This window comes from Oncorhynchus kisutch, linkage group LG30 (genome assembly GCF_002021735.2).
Source record: "Oncorhynchus kisutch isolate 150728-3 linkage group LG30, Okis_V2, whole genome shotgun sequence".
In the NCBI taxonomy this organism is placed as follows: domain Eukaryota; kingdom Metazoa; phylum Chordata; class Actinopteri; order Salmoniformes; family Salmonidae; genus Oncorhynchus; species Oncorhynchus kisutch.
Window position 1 is genome coordinate 24,047,523 of NC_034203.2, and position 15,654 is coordinate 24,063,176.

The 15,654-nt window shown below is 45.7% G+C and overlaps 1 protein-coding gene across 5 annotated transcripts in view; it reads left to right on the forward strand.

Annotated features, from left to right (window-relative positions):
• LOC109874714 (rho GTPase-activating protein 21) overlaps positions 1 to 15,654 on the forward strand; it is a 67,693-nt gene that overhangs the window by 24,166 nt on the left and 27,873 nt on the right. For 2 of the 5 annotated variants that reach the window (XM_031809803.1, XM_031809802.1), the window contains exons 5-8: positions 5,468 to 5,560; positions 6,243 to 6,321; positions 6,425 to 6,479; positions 12,470 to 14,147. In XM_031809803.1, the coding sequence (XP_031665663.1) occupies positions 5,468 to 5,560; positions 6,243 to 6,321; positions 6,425 to 6,479; positions 12,470 to 14,147 (1,905 nt within the window). Of the gene's footprint in view, positions 1 to 5,467; positions 5,561 to 6,242; positions 6,322 to 6,424; positions 6,480 to 9,028; positions 10,837 to 11,086; positions 11,673 to 12,469; positions 14,148 to 15,654 lie in introns of those variants that run through there. The other 3 variants (XM_031809805.1, XM_031809806.1, XM_031809804.1) reach the window with 3 other exon arrangements.

The following is a 15,654-nucleotide window of genomic DNA, read 5'->3' on the forward strand; positions in this document are numbered from 1 at the left end:
GTTTGCATTAGTCTGTGTGCTTGTTTCAGTTTGTTTCTGATGTCACGTAGGTTACGTCTTCAATCTCTGTCATATTACAGTATAATGTATAGGTGGCATATAATATTCCCAGATACGTGAATGTGTGACTGTCTATGGAGACTAGTTTGCTGACTCTGGGTTATCCCAGGACTGCCATTGTGAATGAGAGGGAATCTCTTTGTTTAACATGTGGAGGCTGAAACAGGGCGCGCTCGACATTGTAGCCGAATTTAAAGGCGAGTCGAGACTGACTAACCTTGCATCATAAATAACTACTCTATATTATTTGTAGTTCAGTCACTCACAATTTACCCATGATACATTGCGGTTTTGATGCTCTCAAACACAGCCAAAGCCTTCATGAACATGCCTACTGCTGTGAACCCGGTGTTGATTCATTGGAGTCTCCCGCCCCTGACTGACTGGTGGATAACACATGTCTCTGGTGCACCCTCTACTGGCTATTCCGTTTAATTTGACTTAATGCATTCCGTGATTCCCTGCTGGGAACAACTTGAGATTGTTCTAATAAAAAACAGTATGAAGAGGAAATGAAATGAAAAGGACTGGGGTCAAGATGATTTACACTGTCTGGGACTGACTGAGCTCATGTTAGTTTTGGAAATAGTCTCATCAGCAGTCACTTAGTTACTGCTAGTATCAAATCACTTTATACTTTATCAAGCAGTAGGGTTGTTATGGTATGCTGTGGTTCTACCATTTGCCGCAAGAGGGAGCCTGGTAACACTGATGTTGTTGGGAGGTGAGGCTCTTGTTGCGTCATACATAACACATTCATATGTGATTGTGAGCAACAATGGGTTGTGTTTGTTTTAACACGCTGTCCAGGTGATGGTGGTGCAGGTATAGCATGCATAGCCTTGTCTTGCATAGCTCTTCTAAGAAAGGTTCAGTGGCTCAGCTCTAAGGTGAAGAAAATCAGATATGTGAACCTGTTATAACTGTTTACAGATGTGTCCCTCTCAATCTGTCAAACACCCACAGGGAGAAGGAGAGAGCAGTGAGTGGGTGCTCCGTGGCGTATCAAACACCCACTCATCTTTTTCAATCACTTTTTTCTCTCTCTTGTTCTCCCTATCAATCTCTTGCTTCTCTCAATCGCTATCAAACACATATCACTAATGTGTTTATTTTGTATTGAAAAACCTGTATGGCAAATGATGTTGCTGCCACTGTCAGTGCTTACCAGTGATACTTCATGCTTACCATTTGAGTATGGTTACATGCACACAATAATACGATTGTTGTGAATAGTCAGATTAATATAATAGTTCCCTTAAAGCGTTTGCATGATCTGCAAGAATAACGATTTCCCTAATAATTCTGTTTACATGGCCTTAGGGCTGTCCCCGACAAAAACAAAATATTGGTCGACCAAGAGTCATTTGTTCTTTTAGATCAATCGATTAGTCTAAATTGATTAAAACACATAGGATGTGTCTGTATATCCTATGTGTTTTAATAAAATCAACTTTATGCACTGAGCTTGTCTGATGCTTTAAGCTCACTGTTTGATGAAATAATTAAGACACACAAATGACAAGAGGGAGTCCAAATGTAATTGATTTGATTGTACCTGGCAGGGCTCAGACTTGCTGTGCTGTGTTTAAAAAAGAAAATGGCAGCGAGTGGCGGTGTGACTAGCACCTGTTGTCTCGCTCTCCTCCCTGCTGCCGTGACCACCACAGAACATCAACAGTGTTTATCGCGCTGTCCGTGTTGCTGAAGCTGCATCATAATTACAGGCATTTCTGACTGAAAAGTTGTTACCGAAGTGTACCTCATTAGTTTAGGAATAACATTCCCTATTCCCTGAAATACAGCATATCATACTCGCATCAATAAATTGGTTATAACAAACTCTGGACACCATAACAGGAAAATGGATGCAGAAGGTGTGACCAAACTAAAAACTGAGGCATATTTACTGGTTGCTCAGGAGGTAAAGAGAAAGTCCGATGTGTGAAATCAGTTTGACTAGTTGTGAAAAATACTGGAGCTCAAGAAGGTTGCTTCCATCTGGCCACTCTACCACAAAAGCCTGATTTGGGGGAGTCCTGCAAAGATGGTTGTCCTTCTGGAAGGTTCTCTCATCTCCACAGAGGAACTCTGGAGATCTGTCAGAATGACCATCAGGTTCAAAGGGTATGAATACTTTCCGAATGAGCTGTAGATAAGTGTGCCTTTCCAAATAATGTCCAATCAATTGAATTTACCACAGGTGGACTCCAATCAGGCTGTAGAAACATCTTAAGGATGATCAATGGAAACAAGATGCACCTGAGCTCAATTTAATTTGAAAATATTTCCAAAAACCCTGTTTTCACTTTGTCCTTTATGGGGTATTGTGTGTAGATTGATGAGGGGAATAAAACATTTAAAACATTTTAGAATAAGGCTGTAACATAACAAAATGTGGGAAAAGGGAGGGGGTCTATATACTTTCCGAATGCACTAAATAGTATTTAAATCTAGGCTTAAGTTAAGGTAGTAAGACTAAACAGGATACGCTCTTAGACTTACAGCTCGAAGGCAGCTATACTAAGACTACTAATGATAATGACATGACTTATTATAATGATGATCGTAATAATGAGATCACGAAAAAGGAAGGTTATTATCATATGATTTTACAGAAAATCTGGAACAGTGTAAACACTAAATAAATGATAAATAATACCAGAGAGGCTGTTCTAACAAAGTTTTTAAAAAGTGTGAAGCCTTTTATTACAGCGTAGCAAAGATTGAAAACAGTCGAGTTTGTGAAGTTGTTTATCCGACCTGTAGTTGCATGTGGCTTGGTGCTCACGGAATCAGTAGGCTGTTAAACAAACCAGCAACAGAAGCAGGACATGCTGTATTTCTGTAGATATACAGTATATGGATTATTCATAAAGCCATTCACATTAAGCAGTTAGGCTATTGATTATAGACCTAATAAAATTAGTTTCTTAGACAATTAAGTCAAGGGCTGTTTTCTCGTCTCCTAACTCCACCACTGCCATATTGTTCTCAATGCCAATATGCTGGTTAACTTTGCTATTATTCACATAGCAACATGGTCTAGGAAAAGGTGCCAATTCAGCAGCGCCCTGATGTTTCATAACCGCGGACAAGCGACCACTGTCGCGGGATGAATAATATTTGTTATAAAATATTATTTTTTATTATGGTTGCACCTGTTCCTATGTAATATAACCATTTTCAGTAGCGAATGTCTTTTTTTAATGTGTTTTTATTGAATATTATAACATACAATCTACTTGCAGTGAAGCCGCTCAACATTTCCATCACATTAGTCATCTAACAGACTCCCATCCAGAGAGACACACAGAAGCAACCAGGGTCAACGTCCTGCCCCCCCCCCCACACACACACACACACGGTCGAAAACAGGGACCTGAACCAGAGAACTATCACCCCCCGACTAAGCTCCCAACCGCCAGACCACCAGCCCTCCAAGAGCACCCCCCCACCTACAATTCCCCAAGAGCTGCCCCTCAACCATCTGACACCGCCCCCCTAGCCCCCGCCCCCCAATTGCACCAACAAAATTAAAAAGAGAAAGAAAGGAAAACCAAAAACATCCATGCAAAAAAAACTAAAGACAACTAAAGTCATAACAGCAAGACCAACTGAATATGTTTGAGTGCATGTATGGCACTATTTATGTGTGTGTCCATTTGAATGAGTGTATGTGTGTATGCATGTGTAGAAACACCTGTGCGGTATCAGCCTCAGGCAAACGGGTATTTAGCTGTAACAACACTGTCCCTCGGTGTCATTCAAACTTACGTTTGTTTTGTTTTAGCATGTCTTAGTCATGGACTGTGCCACCCCTATGGCCTCCACAATGGATTAGTCCACTCAGAAAGCCGCAAATCAGGCTGGTGTCTTGTAGGCTACACCATGATTTTTTTTTTTTGATGTTGTTGTTTCTGGTCAACTAAAGAAATATCGGTCGACCAACAGCTGATCGACCAAACAATCGACCAGTCGACTATTTATTTCACCTTTATTTAACCAGGTAGGCTAGTTGAGAACAAGTTCTCATTTACAACTGCAACCTGGCAGTTGTACTAAATGGGGTCAGCCCTACGTGACCACATATGAAATCAGGCTACATGATGGGACTTTGATAAATGCAGAAATTCGGCTATCAAAATAAATGTTTTATCACAGTGACCATGTTATTTTTATGGAGCATATTTGATTCTGAGTTCGGACATAAAGTTTGTATGTGAAATATTGTCCGTTTTTCCAAACTCTTGCTAGCACATGCGCATATCAGATACCCATCTATAACTCTAAGACGTTTACATGTTTTTTTTAAATACTCAGAAAACCAGGTGTTTTAATCGGCATTTGTTTACTTCGAGTATGACTGTACGTCGATTTAAGATAAGGAGAGTAGTGTGTTTACATGACTAATGCCGTACTCTGCCTACTGCCATAACCAGTTTAATATCAAATGTACTCACTGAGACTTCCACATAAGATACAACATTCCTATTCAATGATAATTCACCAACTTACACAGTGATAAGTAGTTGGACAGAGCTTTGTGTCTAGTGAGCCTGGAGCTGTTTGTTTATTGGGAAGGAGTGGGAGTTGTGCAGCTGAGCCCACTCTCTGTCTGCTCTCCCTCCCTCTTACTCCCTCGCTCTGCTTTGCTTTCCTCTCCTATGCAGCTGCTAGGAGACGGGGTAAGAATGAGCAAACAGGTTCTCCAACTAAACTCAGATGTATTCATTTCCCTTCCCCAAATCCCCACCAGCTCACCCACCATACTAGGAGGGTTTTTTTCTGTTGAATTCCTTCATTATCATTCTCATTTAGTCTTGTTGTATTAGGAACAGCCAATGTGACACACAGAGAAACCAAACCACTCTGTTATTCTGCTGTCACTGCTTTAATTCACATGCTTTTGAATGTTGTCAGTTCCTCATCTATTGCTCTATATATCACTTTCTCTGTATCATCCTGTTGCTCTTGCTCACACTCACTCTTTCTCCCCTTAGTAAATGTCTACAATTTAGGGTTGTGCCTGGTAGCTCTTCATGGGGTGTCTTGTTGGGCTGGCTGCTTCACATTGAGTGCATCTCAGTCTGGGTGGTGTTTAACTGAGAGTTGTGGGTGGGTGGTGCATTCTAGTTTGGGTCCTCTGCTCTTAGTGTATTGTAGGTCTGCTGAGGTCAACAATGTGTCTTTCTAAAGGGAAATTAATCTGACTACTACCCTTCTAGACACTTCATGGTAACATCCTATTGTACCTAATCTGGGCAGATATGTAGTATGACTGGGATTATTAATTTAATGACTACTGTGTCACTGTTATGAGCAGATCTGGTATGTCACCACCATGTGAACTCCAGAGGAATGTGTTTAATGGTTGCTGATGATGACACTTTGTCTTTGTTGTCAGGGAGACAACGGAACAGGCTGGAGCCAATGGACACCATCTTTGTGAAGCAAGTGAAGGAGGGAGGTCCTGCCAACGAAGCTGGACTCTGCACAGGTAACTGATTAATGGCAACGCACTGAAATTGTACCTTCCTGTGTTCTCTGTTTTCTGTCTTTATCATTGCTAGGTGACGTCATAGAAGTAATTTATATTATAGAATCAATATATTAAAGAAATTTTGTGAGTTTTGGAAAAATAATATCAACTTGACTGTATTCCCCTACAATACAGCAGTGTTGGTCCAATCCCATAGATCTGAAAATTATGGTTTCAGTCCACCCTATGCTGGGCAGTTTGCTCAGAGATTCTCAGTAGTTTGCTCAGAGATTCTCAGTAGTTTGCTCAGAGATTCTCAGTAGTTTGCTCAGAGATTCTCAGTAGTTTGCTCAGAGATTCTCAGTAGTTTGCTCAGAGATTCTCAGTAGTTTGCTCAGAGATCCTCAGTAGTCTTCTCAGATTTTTTCATTCGTTTTCTGTTTGTGGAGTTGTTAGTAGAGGCAGACAGCTCAGCTTCCTCAGGCACTGAATTATAGTAAACACACATCAGATGACTGATCAGTTTCCTTTCCTCATTCCCCTCTGACTGTCAGCCTAGTTGGGAAGCTGCCTCTTACTAAGGGACTACTACCCTACAACAACCTCTCTTCAAAGACACACATACACCTGCCATTAATGCTGTCACTCACATATTACCAGTCTAACTTCTAATCCTCTCTCTCCTTCTAATTGTCAACAGGAGACAGGATAGTAAAGGTGAATGGAGCGAGTATCATTGGGAAAACCTACTCTCAGGTCATAGCCTTGATCCAAAACAGGTGAGGGCTCAAAATAAAAATACCTTTTATTGTTCTCAGTGACTGATTTCCCGCTTGTCTTTTGTTATTGTTTACCTTTTGTGTCTTTGTGTTTCTATTACAGTGATGCCTTTCTTGAACTCTGTGTTATGCCAAAAGATGAAGACATACTGCAGCTGGTAAGTTTGTAAAGATCATTACTGCAGTGATTTAGTCTCTTCCTATATTTAGCCACTGTAAAACAGAAGTTCTTCTGTCTGCGTCTCTTTCCACTTCTAAATCATCAACTCAGTCGCTATTGTTGTGATCAAGCATTAGATCAGTGAAGCAGTTCTAGTTTCTCTGTGAAGGGTGTATGTGTGGAGACTAGTCCTGCTCCAGAGGGGACGGGCAGTACCCTGATGAACCCCCCCCCCCCCCCCCCCCCTTCAGAGTGCTCTATCTGGGCCTCATAACCAGGCCACCACAGCCTGTCCTCTCCACTGACTGCTGCTGGAGCTCCAAGTGCTGCTAATGCTTCTCTGCTGCAGGGCTGACCTCATTCTGGGAGCTGGAAGGGTCACTTTGAGAAATAAACACTCTCACGCACTTCATAAACTCACACACTTCATAAACTCACACACTTCATAAACTCACACACTTCATAAACTTTCACACACTTCATAAACTTTCACACACTTCATAAACTCTCACACACTTCATAAACTCTCACACACTTCATAAACAAACAAACACACCACACAAACACACACGCAGAAACTCTTAAGTCTCGACTTTTGACATGGAGAAGAGTTGCATGTTAGTAGGTCTGAGGCAAGATGATTTTTTTTCTACTCAGGGGAGAAATGATTTAGAATCTAGGCAGCTGGGTACTGGCATACATGCATATGTAAACTAAAGCATGCTACAGACTCCCTGCCGGTTTCTGTTTCTCGCCCACTGTGTCCTTACGCAACAGGGATCAGCATCAGACATGCTCTCCAGAGCATGTGACAGGCAGTACTCCAGGTTTGCGCCTTCACAGCCAATCACCCACAGCCAAGAGTTGATCGTTACCTTTTGGAAAAATGTTGTGCACAAATGTTTTTCCTCTTGCAAATAATCACGTTTTCTGAAAGCATTTTCAGACATTCGTCTTCTGCCTGATCAACACATTTTGCCATGGGGCTGAGAGGAAATTAGCTGTTTAATTTCCTGTAATAAAAAATAAAAACAATAATTGTTTTATTGCAGCGGTCCTGATTTAGTAGAGGCGGTGCAACGCTGCTAAATGCATATAGGGGAAATACTGGCACTCGTAAAGTATTGACTATCTCTAAACTTTTGTTATCTCTCTCGCATGGGTGAGATCAAAATAATAAGTCAATTATAGAACATTTTGGAGAAAGGACAGAATGCCGTTCCTTACTAATTGTGTACTCCACACGCACTAATAAAAGTTGTTCATCGTAATGCATACCATCTGTCTTAGTACAGTTCTATTCAGAGAGGTTGGCTGTGTCAACACAGGTTCCACCCTTTTGCACCACACTAGCTGACCTGTCACACCTAGCCTGCTGTCAACTGTAGCACAAACTGTCCCCATCAGCTTAATGACTCCAACTCCCTATTGTCTAACAGCTGAGCCTATTAACACTGTGTTGGAATGTTTACCTTACCAAAGGCTATGTGGCCACTCATTGACACATGCTCCCCGTCGCACAGAATAGCTAGAGAGAGGTTACAAAGGAATTGGCCATGGAGGCATTGCTGCGTAAAATCGGTGTCCGGTATAAATAGTTGAGCAGAGAGCCTAAGAGGTTCAGCTTGCCTTCTGCTGACATTTCATTTTAGATTAGCACAGGGAGCAGGCAGAGATGGGCTGATGTCAAAGGGAGCTCAATTGATGCCGGAATAGCAGGGAAATTTAGGTTGTAGGATGCATTCTCAAATTTGCACATCTGAAACGGAGAAAAACAACATCTACTGAGATTGTGGGAGTTTAGTGCTCTTGGCAGCCAGTTCATTCTCTTCACCTCCCTCCCTCCATCTCTCTCCGTCTCTCTCTCCTCCCACAGGCTATTCTTGCATGTCTCTGTACTGTAGCAGTGAATTGAGTGCGGTTGAAGGCAGCCCACATGACGTTACCACCTCAGAAAGTAACGTGCCTGTGCCTCCACTCTCATCATTAACTTTTCATGCACAATAGCTACTGGCAACTAGAGGTGCCCGATAAGCATTCTGCTGCAGGTTCAGTAGGAAGGTAAACTCAGTGCGCTGTGCTGCTACATATCTGTGCGTAATGAGTATATGTTTATAAGTAACAGAAAGAGGAGTACTCGCATAGCAGTATTGTCATTTAAATAAACACTGTGGAATCATCTTATTAAGAGCCTTCATTGTCTCCCTTACTCCTCAAGTCTCATTGTTGGCTTGCCACAGGTGACACCATTTAGGAATGAGGGTGGGTTGGATCATACACTGGGTAACTGTCCTGTTAAGATATTTCACAGAAGCCTGAATTAAAACAAAGCAAGCTTCAGTACCTGAGCTCCTCAAGCTGGCATACATCATCATAGAAGAGTAGAGCCTGTAAACATCCACCTATTCCCTTTGCTTCCTCTCCCTACCCTCCTCTTTCCTTCTCTCCCTTCCTATTGGCTCAGCCACCTCCCTCTCTCCCTTCTCTTTTCCCATCCCCCACTTCTCTACTCTCTCCCTCTCTCCTCCCCTTCACTGGGCTGTGTTGCACATCTGTTGCTTTAGCTAGCGGCCGCTGGTCCACAGTGCTAGGATAGCGGGGCGTATGAAAAGGCTAGCCACTGCTGAGGCAGAGTATCACGCTACTGATGCAGCTGTGCCTGGGTTGTAGGATTAACATCGCGGCTCGCTGGGTGGCTGACATTATTAACTAGAGGAGGGGGAGAGAGACTCCAGTACACACACAGAAAACCAGCTACAGCGGAACACGTCAACAGCAGTAAAATCAGTGGCTTAACAAGATAGAGACGCTGAGTGAGGGAGTGGGATGGAAGAGCTGACAGCCCCTTAGTTGTGAACAGGTTGATGCTGCTGAGAAGGAGGGAGAGCAGAAGAGGATGGGAAGCAGTATCATCTGAGCTGAATGTAGAATCAAGCAGCTGCTTCCGTCATGTGAGCGATACCAGATAGAGTGGATGGAGAGTGTGAGTGATACCAGATAGAGTGGAGGCAGGGATAGAGAGTGTGAGCGATACCAGATCGGGTGGAGGCAGGGATAGAGAGTGTGAGTGATACCAGATAGAGTGGAGGCAGGGATAGAGAGTGTGAGTGATACCAGATAGAGTGGAGGCAGGGATAGAGAGTGTGAGCGATACCAGATAGAGTGGAGGCAGGGATAGAGAGTGTGAGCGATACCAGATCGAGTGGAGGCAGGGATGGAGAGTGTGAACGATACCAGATCGAGTGGAGGCAGGGATAGAGAGTGTGAGCGATACCAGATCGAGTGGAGGCAGGGATAGAGAGTGTGAGCGATACCAGATCGAGTGGAGGCAGGGATAGAGAGTGTGAGTGATACCAGAGAGTGGATGGCGAGTGTGAGCGATACCAGAGAGTGGATGCAGGGATGGAGAGTGTGAGCGATACCAGATCGAGTGGAGGCAGGGATGGAGAGTGTGAGCGATACCAGATCGAGTGGAGGCAGGGATGGAGAGTGTGAGCGATACCAGATCGAGTGGAGGCAGGGATAGAGAGTGTGAGCGATACCAGATCGAGTGGAGGCAGGGATAGAGAGTGTGAGCGATACCAGATCGAGTGGAGGCAGGGATAGAGAGTGTGAGTGATACCAGAGAGTGGATGGCGAGTGTGAGCGATACCAGAGAGTGGATGCAGGGATGGAGAGTGTGAGCGATACCAGATATGGTGGAGGCAGGGATGGAGAGTGTGAGCGATACCAGATCGAGTGGAGGCAGGGATGGAGAGTGTGAGCGATACCAGATCGAGTGGAGGCAGGGATAGAGAGTGTGAGCGATACCAGATCGAGTGGAGGCAGGGATAGAGAGTGTGAGCGATACCAGATCGAGTGGAGGCAGGGATAGAGAGTGTGAGCGATACCAGATAGTGGAGGCAGGGATAGAGAGTGTGAGCGATACCAGATCGAGTGGAGGCAGGGATAGAGAAGTGCTGTAACCTGGCTGCTGCAGTCGGCTGGAGGGAGCAACAGTGAGATGGAGAGCTCGGTGTTGTCGGAGGCAGCAGGCTACCTCTGCTCCTGCCACCTACACCTCGCCCAGGTCAGACTGGCACTCACAGCTGGCATCGCTAATTTGACAGTCCTGCCACGGCCAACGTCCGTTCCCCGTTTCCGCTTTCCCTCGACGTGACTGCAGCTCTGATGGGTTTTTAGTGCTTTGACTCCAGGGCCCCGGCATCAGTGATCAAGACTACCACTGTTCTCTTTTCTTTTTTATAGTGTGTGTGTGATTTGCTGCTAGCCGTTTCCCTATTCTTCTTCTCCTCTCACTGCTCTCGTTTTCTCCTGCTGTAACGGTAGCCTTTTTCACGGAGACCACTGATCTGGTAAGCTAGCTGCAGCAGGGATGATGACAACCACTTGACCACACATGTTGATGTTGTGCTCCCCCTGTCTAATTTTCTCTTTGTAATGCATGTTGTCATGTTTTTGTTTGAGAATGGGTTGAGGCAATGTACTGTAATGTTCTCACTTAGCTGCTTTGCTAGTTAGTAGTGTCATTCATTCGATTGCCATGTTAGTAGGCTAATTCCAGGCTACTTCTGAAATGGAAAGCTATTCCCTATTTAGTGCACTAGTTTTGGTCCGCATATAGGGAATAGGTTTCTATGGCTTTGGTCAAAGTAGTGCACTACATAGGGAATAGGGTGCCATTTCAGACGCAGACATTGATAAAGGCCCTTGACCCGTGAACTCTCCACTAGTGCCCTATTGGTGAAGGGAGGGTCTAGTGATTGCCTGTAAAACACTGATTGTGGATACAGTTGAGGCTTACGTAACAATCGTAATACAATGCCAGGTGCTGGGGTTTAAAGTCCACCTGATTCTGATGTGTCACTTTTTGTGCTTGCTAGTTGCAAGACAAACAGAGAAAAGTAATATGGAAAGGCATTTGACAAATGGACGAAGGCTGCACAGCCAGCTATACGGAATCTACCATTGATGGAATCTATGTGTGTGATCATCGTTGTCTGCTGGCGTTTCGCTGGAAGGAGTGTTGAGATATCATTGCTGGAGTGTTGACAATCTGCCTGGGAGTATGATAACGGAGGTTAAGTTTAGCGCTGTGAGGACAGTTGTGGGTTCTGGGCGTCTTCCGCCCCCCTCTATCTCTGTGAGTCTCAGGTCTCGCTCTAACAGTGCCAGTGCTGTCAGCCAGAAGGTGGGTAAACCAAACAGATAGGCTACCTTCCTGTATATCACTGTTTGGTCTTGCATGCCAGTCTTGTCTCTTTCCTTCTTTCTTCCAACACATCTGTTGCTTCTTGTCCACTCTATTCAATCACAGATCACCTGACTAGCTATGCCTGCTGGCTGGCTGGCTACTCAGTAGTGTTTCTGTTTGCTCTTTCATATCTTGTATAACAGAAATCAGTGGGAAAAAAGTCAAAAAAATCTAAATATGGAGAGAGCAGATGAACAGTACCCAGAGAACTAGCTATCTAAATATGGAGAGAGCAGATGAACAGTACCCAGAGAACCAGCTATCTAAATATGGAGAGAGCAGATGAACACCAGTGACTCTCCTGACCTGCTAACCGCCTCCGCACTCACACTACAACATTCTGCTCCCTGCCTACCCACACACACAGCAGCTATCATTAGTAAATGTTCACTGCTCCAGTTCTTTACCAGATGTATTAGAAATTCAATGTTGAATATTACACACATTGCTGATTCCATTTTGCTCCCTACCCCATTTTGCTCATGTTCGCCCTATATTTTCAGGTCTGAAGAGTCTAGTCTAGATAGATCGAGGCAGTGTAGAGTAGCGCTTCCACCATATTGCTTCCACCCTACAAATCTGCCAACTTTGAAGGGTTAGGGCCAAGGGGAAGGGTTAGGGGGAAGGGTTTGTGCCAAGGGGAAGGGTTAGGGCCAAGGGAAAGAAGCGGTAGGTAGTGAATTGGGACCAGTGGACACTTATTGTATCTTACCCTCTCATCTTTCTCTCGCCAGGCCTATTCCCAGGATGCGTACCTCCGAAGCCGCAGTACCTACAGTGGAAACGCCCGTCACATCCCTGAGCCGCCCCCCATATGTTACCCTCGTGTAGACTGTAAGCCCCCAGGGATGGCCCAGGCTACAGAGACCCCCTCCCCAGTTGGAGTGGGGGTACAGGGAGCATGCCGGGGGGCAACACCACCAGACACGGGGTACCGCATGGAGATTCCCGTGCCCCCCTCCCCTCCTCCTCCTGCACACCCGTACCCCAAAACCCAGACCGCGGCGTGCATGCGCAACGACAGTGTGAGGACTGAGGTAGTTCCTGCAGAGCTGGGCCGTATAGGACCAGCACACAGAATAGACTATAGCCTGGTAGGGTACCCTGACCCTGGCCTCATCAGAGTGCGTCCTGGGTCTGTGTCCCACTACCCCCTGCCACGGAAAACAGACATCTACCCCTCTGGGGCGAGCCTCCTCAATTACAGTGCCCCGCTACACCAGTACTCCCCCAACCCTGTCTCTCACCAAAACATAGACTGGCGGACGTACCAGACCTACAGGGAGTACATCGATAACAAGAGTATACACGCCTATGGCAGCCAGACCATCCAGGAGAGACTAGAATGCCTGCGAGCCGCCAGCCAGAACACCTTCAACTCCTCCCACCACATCCCCCGGAGTGGCTGGGGCCCCAACCCTAAGGGTCTCCGGCGCAGGAGCACCTCCCACGACCGCGCCTACCATGGACCTCCGCCCCCCTTCCACCACATGCCCCCCCGCAGCTCTTCCCAGGACCGTATGAGTATGGCGGAGCGGGGGGTCCACCCCAGGAACTGGCCTCCTCGTAGTGTGTCCCAGGATGGGTTAACACACAAGGCCCGGGCTCGCTCCTCTGACTGTGACTATGTGGACTCTGTGGAGCTGGGCCGGCCCATGGTGGATAGACGGGGCTACACTAGCAGGCTGGACCAGGGTACACGCCCCAGCAGGCTGAGCCTCTCCAAACAGGCTGTCCATCACCGACCCCCTGCAGGGTACGGTAGGGACAGCCTCCGGGGAACGCAAATGCCCAACCCTACCCTCTATGCTAAAGGACCAGAGCAGCTCCAGCACCAGCCTCACGGCGTTCCTAATATGACCCAAGACAGACCCTCTCACCTGGGGAAGATTATCAGCTTGGAGCCCTCCCCAACCGACCAAAGAGCTGGGGTCAAAGATGTGAACCATGTGAGCCAGAGCAGGGGGCGGGCGGAGACCATGCAGCCTGCAGGGGAGGTGCCAGGGAGAGAGGTGGCAGCGGTGGTGGGCCATAGGTCCTCGTCCTTATCCGCCTCCCATCAGAGACCACAGAGGCTTGGGATTCTCAAAACCTCCCACCACCACCCACCTCGCACAGAGCCCCAGGCCCAAGTGAACGGTCGCGGCCCTTCGGCCTCAGAATTGGGCGTAGTCCTCAGGGAAAAGCCTCCTGGGTCGGTGAAGAACCCCAGCCCCCTGCGCCACCCTTCCTACATCCTGGCGGTGAACGAGGAGGACGGTTCGGAGCCAGCAGCGGACTCAGTGTGCTGGCTGCCCAACGATGCGCGGCGGGAGATGCACATGCGGCGTCTGAGCAAGAAGCAGGAGAAGGACCAGACCTCATGCTCCTCCAGCAACCTGGAAGAGTCCCTCGACTCAATCCCCTTTATCGGTAAGAGGCCGAACACTAACTTCACAGTTGCGTCCAAAATTGCTTCCTATTCTCTATTTGGTACACCACTATACTTCAAAAGTAGTACATTTTCATAGGGAATAGAGTACCATTTGGGAAATGACTCTATCCATTTCATCGGTAAGAGAGCTCTAACATCATGGCACTGTGCAGTCTCCATGGCACCAGAAGCACCAGGCATGTAGGCAGGAAAAAGAGGAGAGTAGGGGGCCAGTAGCAGCAGCAGTTCGTCAGTACAGATAAGAATGGGAGGGGAAATTGCTGGGGAGAAATGACAAATCATTAGATTTAGAAACATGGTTTTATAGTGTTTTTTACATTTCATACTGGGCCCATGTTTACCACCTGATCAATCCTTGACTAGATGTACAGTATGTTGTTAAGAAGCTTTGGTGGCAGGCAGTGAGTGTAGAGGGTTTTTTCTGCCATTGATTGAAATCCTTTGGCAGGCCACCTAAGAGTTTTTTTTCTCTCTCTTAGTTTGCGTAAGTCCAAACTATGTAATAAAAAAAAACTGTTACATATACCCTGACTCTGCGTGCAATGAACGCAAGAGAAGTGACACAATTTCACTTGGTTAATATTGCCTGCTAACCCGGATTTTTTTTTTTTGCTAAATATGCAGGTTTAAAAATATATACTTGTGTATTGATTTTAAGAAAGGCATTGATGTTTAAGTACACATTGGAGCAACGACAGTCGTTGATTGATTGTTTTTTATAAGATAAGTTTAATGCTAGCTAGCAACTTACCTTGGCTTACTGCATTCGCATAACAGGCAGTCTCCTTGTGGAGTGCAACGAGAGAGAGGCAGGTTGTTATTGCATTGGACTAATTAACTTTACGGTTGCAAGATTGGATCCCCCGAGCTGACAAGGTAAAAATCTGTCGTTCTGCCTCGTTCCTAGGCCGTCAATTGAAAATAAGAATGTGTTCTTAACTGACTTGCCTAGTTAAATAAAGGTATAAATAATTTAAATATAAAAATAATCGGCAAAATCGGCGCCCAAAAATACCGATTTCCGATTGTTATGAAAACTTGAAACCGGCCCTAATTAATCGGCCATTCCGATTAATCGGTCGACCTCTAGTTGTTACACGTGGTCTGCCACTGTGAGGACGATCAGCTGTCCGTCCTGTCTCCCTGTAGCGCGGTCTTAGGCGTCTCACAGTACGGACATTGCCGTTTTTTGCCCTGGCCACATCTGCAGTCCTCATGCCTCCTTGCAGCATGCCTAAGGCACATTCACGCAGATGAGCAGGGACCCTGAGCATCTTTCTTTTGCAGTGTTTTTCAGAGTCAATAAAAAGGCCTCTTTAGTGTCCTAAGTTTTCATAACTGTGACCTTAATTGCCTACAGTCTGTAAGCTTTTAGTGTCTTAACGTCCGTTCCACAGGTGCATGTTCATTAATTGTTTATGGTTAATTGAACAAGCATGGCAAACAGTGTTTAAACCCTTTACAATGGTTCTTACGAATTATCTT